The sequence below is a fragment of the Hypanus sabinus genome, chromosome 6 (genome assembly GCF_030144855.1).
Source record: "Hypanus sabinus isolate sHypSab1 chromosome 6, sHypSab1.hap1, whole genome shotgun sequence".
Classification (NCBI taxonomy): Eukaryota; Metazoa; Chordata; class Chondrichthyes; order Myliobatiformes; family Dasyatidae; genus Hypanus; species Hypanus sabinus.
In genome coordinates, this window is record NC_082711.1 from 136,164,594 (window position 1) to 136,176,284 (window position 11,691).

Below are 11,691 nucleotides of genomic sequence, written 5' to 3' on the forward strand. Positions count from 1 at the left end.
ATCTTTCCTGTTTATTTCTCATTACAAATGTTTAGGAATGGATTTATTAAGCAATCTGGAATTTGGATCAAGATAAGATCTTGAAATCTCTCTGACTTGTCTTTGTGTAACACACCCAAGTGAGCATAGTATATGTGAAGATCATCATCTTTTCCGTCCAACCCAGAGCGATTCGGAAATTGAAAAAGGCCGCAATGCCCAATGTTGCACTTAAATAGGATTAACTTGGACAGGAATGTGGAGAGGACTGATCTGACTTTGATAAGATTCACATAATTTCCTTAGAATTGAAGATTAACTTCATTAAACTTTGTGAATAATTCTGACAAAGAAGCAAGGTCAAGCCTAATATTCTTGAGTTGATTACTAAATTAAGTATTCAAGTCTTCAAAGAATTTAATCTGTTTCAAAAAGTGTACGAAAGTGTCTCAGGCAGTTTCGTTCTGAGCGCTATCTGACTTGTGTGTGCGCAACAGCAAGCATTCAAACTGTTCATCATTCTCAATACAAAGCTCTTGAAATAGTCAATAATTGAGACCATTAATTACTGCTGGCAGAATCAGTTCTTCTCTACTTGCATGGGGCTTTCCAGACTTAGCAATGAAATGTCGCAAGAAGCACGCAAACCATCACTGTTTTGTGGTGAAGTGATGGCAAACATGTTTTGAAGTGTTTTCCGTTTCTAAAAGTTCTCACAAAGTGACTGAAAATAAGCCAAGTTTTTGTTTGCTTTATCAGAGCATATTCTCTTCAAATGTTCAAGGAGCCTGAAAGGCCTCATTGCCTGATTTGGGGGAGACTCATTGGCTGCTTCATGCTGGTATGAATCCATATTTCAGATACTCCACATTATACAATCTACACTTCTCCATTTAGTCTGCTTTTGCCATTTTGGTATAGATTAAGGATCACGCTCAATTGCCTATTGTTTAAGTCCAATCCCAAGGATTGCAATGACATTATCACAGCTCAGGGAAAACCTGACTCTCTGCCTGAAGGTAGATAAAGTGAGGTAGTGATATCTCAGTTGGGTGGTGGGTGAGAGAAAATTGGTGAAGACCTTTCAAAAAAAAAAGGCAGATTCTGAACTTTACCCGATTGAATGCCCCTACCCTAGCTCAAAGGAATGGCGTCACTGTGTGATTATGGGAATCATACTAGCTAACACTATACCAGAGTAGTGAATGGCAATAATATGCGGGCCAGACCCAGAAATAACTATTTCTTCAGTCCATATTTCTTATGATTTGCCAAATACAGAAGTGTCATGTTGCTTTTCAACATCTACAGGGTGCTTTGATCAAAGTCTAAGAGAACAGTGGGTTAGCAAGAGATGAGGTAATGATGTGATCAATGTAATCAATTATGAGGCACCGAGGATCAAATGCTTATAATGTAATTCAGTTCCTAAATTAAGCCTGCAATCCCTCAGCTGCTCCCCTTACCTCCGAACGCCCCCCCCCACCCACCCACCATTTTTCTTTATCGCCCGCTGCTTTTAGCCCTTTAGATTTTAACATTCAACAGGAACAAGCCAAGACTTCGATAAGAGAAACTCAAACTTCAGTTGTTCTGATAGCAGGAGTAGATAATCTGTTCCTTTCTACATTCACACTATGTCTGCTGATTGGCCTCCTTGCACGGAAGGCAAACACTGAATAGGAGTTACTATCTGCCTTACCACCTTGCCGTTTTGGCAACTTTATTTTTCCACAATAGGGCTCTGGAAAGCATTAGTCTGGTGTACTAACAGTGACTGTACAATACCAGGCAATTTCAGAGCAAAAAGCATCTCAACCAGCTCAAAAGCCGCTTGTGAGATTCACTCACTTCACTCTCGGGGCGCCAGTGGCGCGGTTTTTATCCACAGCATTCACTTTGCAGATCGTTTTCGTGAACGAGTGAGAGTGGGGAAACGGATTAGAGAGCGCTGGGACACGGCTCCAGGACAGCCCGTGAGTATGTCTCCGATATCTCCCTTATAAGCGTGTTGCTGGGCCAAACCCATTGCCCTGCTGATGCAGATTGCTCAGCTAGAAGTAAGGAACGACCAAGGACTAAGGTTTTGAAAGACGTTTTAGTTGTATGTGATTTCCAGAGAGCTACACCTACAATCTCTCTCCACAATTACCGGAAAACGCGGATTTTCCTGATATGCATTCTGTCTGAAGATTGATACGATGCTGGGGATAGAATCAAACTGATTAATTGTACAAATTCGTGATGAATTAATCATGTATGGCGGCTTCCTGCCGCGTTTCCTTAGCTACTGCGACTACTCGAGTGCTTGAAACCCAGCGGGGTTCCCATTTAAAACAAATACAGGAAATGCTGAAAATATTCGGATCACCCCAAAAGTGTGGGAAGAGTTTCGGGCTGTCCTAGGGATAATGAGATAGGAAGGAGCACTGTATTCATATAGGAATATGTAAATATCCTTTTTCTGCCACCATAAACGAGAAGGAAAATTCATATCTTTTTGTATAACAGAGTACAAATTGTAAAGTAAACGAAAATCGAAAAACTGCAATTGCTGGAAATCTGAAAAAAAATCAAAGGAAGTGTTGGAAACACTCACAGGTCAGGGAGTGGTTGTGGGGTGAGAAACTACAGACGCTGCCCGGCCTGCTGCATTCCTCCAGCATTTTGTGTGTTGCTAGAATGTTTTAAGTACTTGAGTTTCGCTTCTACCCACCTCCGTTTTAGTGCTGAACTTTGCCCTGTTTTCCCGGTTGTCTCCCTCTGGGCCTTACTGTGCTTTCCTTGGGGGAAAACACACACACATACTAGGTGCAGTGGCTCAACCAAATGGAGATGGTTACAAAATTTTGTTTCAAATTAATGATTTAAGAACCTACCACTTCATCCAAATTGTATGCTAACATCTTTTGTGCTCCTGGTCTAACAAATAACGTTCTTTAGTGTCTGAGACGATTGTCCAGGCGGATTCCGATAGCTCAGGACAGTTTCCTTTCCGCTGCTTGCTTGAATAACTGTACTCGAGGTGAGACAGAGGTGGAAACCTGGGCAGGAGTATGTACCGCACCCGCCTGATCTTACGGAACAGCGTAGCTCACAGGTTCCACCCGGACGCTTGTCCGACTCCCAGCGTCTCGGCCGGCACTTACCAGCGCAGTGTTGTTTGGCCGAGTGTGCAGGACAATACAAGCCAGTTGACTGTTGATTGGAAAGGGCTTCCGCAGCTTCCAGCACAGGCGCAGCGACATACACCTGCGAACTTCCAACGGTGGGCGGAGGAATAACGCTGGCGTAGTAAATGCCACAGTAAGGCAGATGCTCTGACTGAATGGAATAGATTTGCAGGGTGGGACCCATCAGATTACTCTTTCAATGAGCGGCCAGATGTGCGATGGGCCGAACGTCCGCTTTCTATAATAGTATTTTGTCCTTTACTGTATTTATTGCGCAGCTGCTCTCCTCCCGCCCTTTGCCAGCGTCCACGGAGCAGAACGTTCCCACTGTACCACCGATGAAAATGTTGCGATATTTGAAATACTCTAGGATAGAGCGTCATCACAACACTTGAAAGATAAATAATTCACCCGCTAGGATTCAAAGGTTGGTTATTGCCAAGTAAGGTATTAGACGACGATATTAATACCTCCCTTAAATGAACTTATCTCCACTGACATTATGGAAGCCAGCGTGCATGCATCACCAAAAAACTTGGATTTCTTATTAGATTGGAAACAATCAGCCTGAATTAGCAAAAGGAGAGCCTTACAATCAGTTCTGCGGCCGATTCCGGTGAAGTGTTACTGACCAAAACAGCTCGCAAGGAGCTCTTGCCCTGGGACAGAACCCGAAATCTCTACCGAGAACAGTTTCCGCGCTGATAAGCCAAGACAATTGCTTATTCCCCTCCCCTCCCAAGAGCAAACTGAATTTTTAGCATTAACAGCGACAGCGATTTTAAAAAAGATAACTTGAAACAGATTTACAGAAACAGACAGTTTTCGGCTTGGCGAGAGAGTACGTACCACGGTTGATTTTAGTGGACCTTCGCTGTCCAGAATAGGGTGGAGTTTGTGGACCACGGGCACACACCGGGCAGAGGTAAACAACAAACAAACGACGCCAACTAGTTGCAGAGTTGGGGAACCCTGGAGCGAAGTATTCGGACTCATTCTGTGCTCCAAGTAAATAATGAAATCAAAGGAGTCGATTTATCTCCAGACGATTCAGTTCAGGGGATGACAGTGCAGACATTTCCACGGGAAAGAACAGCAACAGAAACGCCTTCTGAACATCCACACTCTTTGCGGTCACCTGGTATCCAGCCCTTCCTTTTACTGCCTTGGGGAGTGACTGGGAGCCTTCGGAATGGCAGGGCTGTGTTTGGCTGCGGGGAAACTATAAGGAAACAAATATGAACCAACAGTGGTTATTAGCGCCACCCATCAGCCCACCGGCTAACGGGGATGGCGAGAACCCGCCCAGATTGCACTTAAAAGGGCAATGGCTCAGTGTTTGGTGGATTTTTGTTGGCGAAAGATTAAACATTATGACATTAAAATGAATAATTTAATCTTCCCGAATCTGTAGAGAGCCTTCAAATGGTATCTGTATGAATTGCGTACACAACTCCTCATTTCTGCCATATTCTTGAATGTCTTTGGTAAACAAAAGTCCCGGGTACAGATTTGAAGCCTTCATTTAGTCTCACATTTTCACCTCGTTCTGCGTGGAGAAGTTCACTTCTTTAAGATCGGGCTGACCTTCCATTCTTCTTGATCCTCAAAAGCAGGAGCGGAGTTACTTCCCGCCCAGCCAGGTTCCCTCAGTAATGTGTCTCGTACCGTAATATTCTGGAGTTTGGGAAGTACGCCCCAGTTTATGTCATCTTGCCGCGTAATTGAATTCTTATCACGCCAGCACCTCGCAGGGTTTCAGCTGGGGTCTAACTCGGGAATTTATACCCAAATGTTATCATTTTTTAAACGCTTATCTGGATATAAAGACTTCCAGATCCTTCTTCTCTCCCCCCCCCCCAACACTTTCCGTGGGGTTCGTTGACACGTTATTCCCTTGTCCACTCATCCCTCCTCACTGTTCTCGCTCCTAGCACAGAAGGCGGGTATTTCCTGGTAGCCACTCATTTCAACTGGACTTATTTCCATTCTGACATGTCGGTTTACGGTCTCCTCTACTGGCACGATGAGGCCATACTCGGGTTCGAGGCGCCGTACCTCATATTGCGTTTTGTGTAGTCTCTAACCTGATAGCATGAACACCGATTCTTTAACATCCGTTAATTTCACCCCGCCCACCACCTCCACTACTCTTTCCATTTCCCATACCGGCTCCCCTCTCACCGCTTTTCATTTGCCCAAAATCCACCCCCCTCTTGTCGCCCCTCCTTCTTTCTTCCATGGTTTACTATGCTTTGTCAGATACCTCGGGGCCCTGTGGCCAAATTTGCGGACGATACGAAGATAGGTGGAGGGGCAGGTAGTGTAGAGGAAGCAGGTCTTACATAGTGCAAATGGAATAGTATTGGGAAGTGTATGGTCGTACAGTTTGGAATTAGGAATAAAACGGGGAGACAGTTCAAAAATCCTAATGCAAAGGGACTTGGGAGACCTCGCGCAGGATTTCCTGGAAACTACTTTGCAGGTTGAGTCGGTGGTGAGGAAGGGAATATACAATGTTAATATTCATTTCGCCAGAACTGGAATACAAAAGCAAATGCGTAATTCTCAAGCTTTATGGGGCATTAGTGAAACGCTTGTAATTTTGTGCGCCTTATTTAAGGATGTGCTGACATTGAAGAGGGTGCGGGGGAGGTTCACGAGAATGACTCCGGGCATGAAAAGCCCTGGGCCTTTACTCGGTGGAATTTAGATGAGGGCAAAATTTTTGAGACCGATCGACTGTTGAAAAGCCTAGCTAAAATGCAGGTGGAAAGGATGTTTCCTATGGTAGAGGAAGTCTACGATCAGAGGGCAGTGGATCATTGGAATTCGTCGGCACGAGCAGCTGTGAAGCCAGGTCACTGGGTGAACTGCTGGCTGAGGTTGATGGGTTCTTCATTAGTAAAGGCGTGGAAGATGGGGGATAAAGCAAAAAACTGGGGGCGAGAGGGAAATGTATCAGCCATAATGAAATGGGGCAAATGGCCTAATCTGCTCCCATGGCTTATGCTCTCTTCCAGCTATCACCTCCCAGCTTAATTCACTCCTCATCACTTGATTTGAACAATATCCTGTCAGGTCCCCCACGCCACTTCACTCTAGGACTGATGAAGGGTCTCGGCTTCATTCCCCTCCAGGGATGTGGCCTGACTTGACTTCCAACAATATTTTATGTTATAGACTACTGCCCTTTATTCATCATTAACATTATGATCAAGTTTCTGTACCCACCATGACGTGATGGCCATTACATGTCAACATGTCTGTCCCTTCACCACCGTTTCCTCCAAACACACACAATGGCTCTAAGTTTCCACACGGCATAACGGCCTCACATCGACGCGCATTGAAATGCATTTGCAACGCTTTGGCACATTCCTCGAGGTCTGTGGCGGCCAATGTGTAAATAACTTTGGTACCTCAAGAAGCCCTGGCTGAACAATGAAGTGCGCTCCCTACTAGAAGCCCGAGATGCTGCCTTCAAGTCCAGTGATAGAACAACTTAAAGCAGCTGGGGAAATCTTATCTTTGGCGTCAAGCGGGCAGCGGACGCATACACACACAAAAAAACAAACACCTGTCCGATAACGAGCCCCGGCGGGGTATGTGCCAGGGCATCAAGGACATCATTAACTACGCAAGGAAAACAGCATAGACTGTACCGATCGCTAAAACGCTTCGAGGCATGCAACTCAACGCCAGCCACGAAATCTTACTACCAAACCCCACCACAAGCAGCCAGTCTGTAACTACAGCAAACACGAGGACTCTGCAGAGTCAACACCCGGGTCAGACAACATCCCAGGCTGAGTGTTCAAAGAGTATGCACACCTTCACGGTCATCCTCAACACTTCACTCTTGTACCAAATAACTCTAAACCTTCAGAATTAAGCGATTACCAGCCACTGGAACTAACACCAATCTTCATGAAGTGATGACACATTAAAAACACCATTCCTGCTACATTGAACACTCACCAATATGTTTACCAACAGAACCGCCTACGTGCACCTGGCGCTGAAACACCTAGAAAACATGTCAGAATGCTGCTTCTGGATTTCAGTTCAGCATTTAACACCATTACCCCACAGCTCTTGGTGAACAAACTCCTGCACCTCAGTCTAAACACACTACTGTGCAACTAGACGTCAGACTTCCAAGCGAGAGGACCTCAGTCAGGATACACAACCACTCCTCTCCCCAATTCTCATCACAAGTGCCCCCCAAGCCCCCCCCCCCGGGACTCTTGTGTTGAGCCACTTGTTGTACAATATGCTCACACTTGACTGCACGGTCAATCACATCAAGTTCGCCGATACTACTAGCGCTGGGGCTCATCGCCAAAAATGAGAGGAAGTGGATGAGCTCGAGGCCTGCTTCCAGGCAAATAACCTCTTCCTTATCGAATTCATTGGAACTCGTACCACACACAGCATCAGCTAGACAGTTTCAAAATCCTGGGAGTACACAACCACTCATGGGCACAGAGCACATCCTACACACTCGAGAAAGCTCACCAACGCGACTTTCTGAAGCTGAACTTTGCACAGCCATACTTACATCATTCAACAGATGCACAGTGGAGAGCATTCCGACAAGCTACATCACTGCCAGGTTACAGAAACTGCACTGCGGCTCTACAATAGGTAGTCAGAATGGCCCAATGCATCACTGGCCCCTACCTCCCAACATCAAGGACATATATAAAGGTGCTGAAAAGGGGCCAGTAATGTCATGAAGGATCCCACTGACCCTGCTCATGGATTGTTTGTCCCAAGGAGGCTAGGTATCATCCACACCAGACTCAAAATTAAGTTGCCTTCCCCAAACAGTAAGGCCCTTCAACACCTCCACCCACAACCCCACCATTGCTTTATTATTTACTGCAGGTTACCATATGTACAGCCTTGCATCACTTTATAGATTTACAATCAATATATACACAAGCTAGATTTATTATATTCTTGTGTTTTTTTTGTGCTGCATCAGATCTGGAGTAACAATTATTTCATTCTTTTACACTTGTACAGGAAGTGACATTGTACAAATCTTCAATCTTGAATCTATTTGCTTCACCCATTGACATTATTTTATACATGTAAATACTTCCATCGACACAATACAAAAAAGAGCTGTTGCCTCAATTTTGGCAAAGCCAGATTCAATACTGACCTGAGTACTGTCTGTAGGTTTCCCATAGGACGGTATATGAATTGATTACTGCAAGTGTAGGCTAATAGAAAAGGGATAATAGACCTGTATGAGAATAACTGCACACACGAATGGGGCTAAGAGGGTTAATGAATTTTCTCCAGTGTATCTTGCCTCCAGAAGCACCAATACTGACTGTGTTCCATTACAAGGACCCACTGTGTAATTTTATCTTTTCATAACATCAACAAACTTGGTAATAACAGATCACCATAACTTCCTCCTGTAGCCTCACTCCATTGATTGTTTCTCTTCATCTTTAACAGATAATGGCCTCTTGTGAAGGATTGAATTCTTTCTGGTAATCAGTACAGATATACTACAACCTGGATGGCTGTAAAGTGTTAATTCCCACCACAGTCTGCAAGTACTTTGCATGTTCTTCCTGTGACTGCGTGGGTTTCCTCTGGGTGTGCCAGTTTCCTCCCACATACTGCTTGTTAATTGGTAGTTGTAAATTAACACAATTACGATGGGCAGCATTCAATTTAATTTAAAACACAGCTTGCGTTGGAGGGGTGTAGGGTATTTGTTACCACTATTACTTTCATTGCTTTGATGGAATTCAACAAAGGCACAGTCCACCTCCTCTATACCAACCGTGACACTTATTCAGCATTCAAGGGGCGCACGGAAGTATTATCTTTCCTCCTGTACTCAAATGGCTTGCCCATTTAACAAAAAGCAGTGATTTCACATATTACCATTATCCAGTTTTTAAAAGCCTCTATTGCTCGACCAAGGCACAGCACAGTTGCATAGCTTTTAGAAGGACCCATACAGCACCAGCAATAGGGGCTTAATTCCTGCTGCTGTGTGTAAGCAATCTGTATGTTCTCCCCGTGACCGTGCGGGTGTCCTCTGGACTCTCCAGTTTCCTCCCACACTCCAAAGATGTATGGGTTGTTGCTATATTATGCTGGCGCTAGAAACATGCCGACACTTGCTAAGTGCTCCCAGCATGTCCTCGGACCGTACAGGTCAGTGACACAAGTGACTTATTTTTACTGTTTTGATTTAAACAGAAACCTAGAAAACCTACAGCACATTACAGGCCCTTCGGTCCACAATGCCATGCTGAACATATCCTTACCTTAGAAATTACCTAGGGTTACCTATAGCACCCCCCCCCCCTTTTTTCTAAGCTCCATGTACCTATCCAGGAGTCTTTTAAAACCTTATTGTATCTGCCTTCACCACTGTCGTCGACAGCCATTCCACGCATGTGTAAATAAAGCTAATCTTTATCTTTACCCTAATTTTTAATGTTAGTTTGTTTTAAACAAGAGTTGGTGAGGTGATCAGATATTAAGTCTGCCCTTCCTTGTGGCTCCTAAAAATCACATAGGGTCTCCTAGATTCCTTCTAGAAGGTGGGATGCTGAAGAGGTTAATACCTGATCCAGCCAAGAACAAGATGCATTTGATAAAATATCATTGATTATGCTGCAATAATCATAGTCACAAACAATTGGTGACCACTCAAAAACAATTGGTTATCTGAATAGCATTATAAAAATGCTAGTGTTGTCAGCTAGATTTGATTAACCATTCATTACAGCAAACAAAACAAAGATTTTGCTACAGTATAGCAATGGGATTCATGATTAGTAACACCACAAATCTTACCAAAGGAAGTTTGAATGAGAAACTGTACTAAAAAATTCAACTGATGTTCTTCATTGAAGGGAATGATACCCTCTTGGAATCTGCCAAATCCAAGAACTTTTATAATTCCTGAGCAGCCAGGCAATCAACTATATTATCAATTGCCACAACTCTGCAAGATGCAAGGCCTCTTGAAGAATTCTAGCCTCTTCCAATTTCTAAATGATGGAAGTAACTCAAAGTTTAAAATCTTTCTATATTCAAAAGATGATAATCACTATTTCAAGATCATTCAGTATCAAAAACAAGGATGATGATGATAAACCTCCAAAGCTACAGGAAGCAGCACTGATGTAAAAGATTTAAAGTAACAAGGACAGAAAACTTCACACTTTTGCCACAGGGATATTTTGAATCCATGAGCAAAAACGTAAGTGATTCTGGCACAAACACCATTTAATAATGGGAGCATAATACAAATGCTTTCTACAAATCAAGACTACCTGCCCAAACACTTCCCTTTCACAGGATGATGATAAAGGAAGATTTTGATAGTTTATAAGTGATATTCACTGTCCATGTATCAATACTAACCAAAACCTCAGAACGTGTAATGCAGCATCACCTAGTAATTCTCATAAAATTTGGCCAATACATCGAATTTTAAGTCACTGCCTATAGAAACATTTTTTTTAAACCAAAACAAAATGTTTCCTCCCACATTCCAGAGATGTACAGTTCAGTAGGTTAACTGGTCACACAGGTGTAATTGGGCGGTGTGGACTCCAGAGGTTAGAAGAGCCTGTTACTGTGCTGCATCTCAAACTATAAACAAAAACTACTGCTGGGCTAAAGTAGAAGCAATAAAGTTGCAGTGTGCACAATATACAGTAAGCCCATAACCACACAGCCTGCCACTGAGGGTTCCCAAATGAGCTACATCATTGCCTCTTCCCTTCAGCCTCTTCATAGCAAGCACTAAATGTCATTCATTTTCTAAACGCAACGAAGAAAATCAAAGCATGCAAGCCACATAAAACAAATCTGCACTAAATAGTCAACTATTTTCTTAAATACTAGAGTTAGCTCAAATTTCCAACAGCAACCAGAGGGCATCAGGCATCACCAGGATAGCTGCAGAAGGGGCAAAGAAATTCAACCTCAAAAACATTTTTCAAATAATGAAATGAAAGGAGCTGCCAACCCCTGCCCAGACAAGACAGCCATTACAAATGAAAAAGCAAAACCACTAAAATTAGAACATAGCAGCTAATGCGAAGCCAGGATTATTAAATAATTATTAAATGATTTTGAAGTCTCACTGATGATCTATACATCTATAATTCATTTTATATCAATCAGCAGATGAACCACAAGATGAAATCAGCAAAATTTAGTAAATAGCCACACTTAATGCTACAGGACATTAGAAACCAAACCACTGGACACACATTTTTATTGCAGATTTAAAGTCAATGGAAAGAGCAACATGTTTAGTATCTATTATTAAAACTCAAGACTAAACTTCAACTGAATGTATGCAGTCACATTTTCACAGCTTAAAAATCTATCAATACAGGTAAGGAATCAATACTACCCAAGTTGACAATATAGTGAACCAGTTTCATACAAGTATACTGCTTACATGAAATGAAAAGCTATGCTGATGCTATTAACCAATCGGGAGTAGTCAAAAACAAGTCACTGTAGAGGCAAA

The 11,691-nt window shown here is 43.2% G+C and overlaps 1 protein-coding gene across 4 annotated transcripts in view; it reads right to left on the reverse strand.

Annotated features, from left to right (window-relative positions):
- mmp28 (matrix metallopeptidase 28) overlaps positions 1-4,736 on the reverse strand; it is an 85,606-nt gene extending 80,870 nt beyond the window's left edge. Inside the window, exon 1 of one of the 4 annotated variants that reach the window (XM_059972985.1) lies at positions 4,002-4,736. In XM_059972985.1, coding sequence (XP_059828968.1) covers positions 4,002-4,148 — 147 coding nt within the window. In that variant the 5' untranslated portion in view covers positions 4,149-4,736. Of the gene's footprint in view, positions 1-2,858; positions 3,103-3,128; positions 3,515-4,001 lie in introns of those variants that run through there. The other 3 variants (XM_059972982.1, XM_059972983.1, XM_059972984.1) reach the window with 3 other exon arrangements.
- Positions 4,737-11,691: the final 6,955 nt, after the last annotated feature.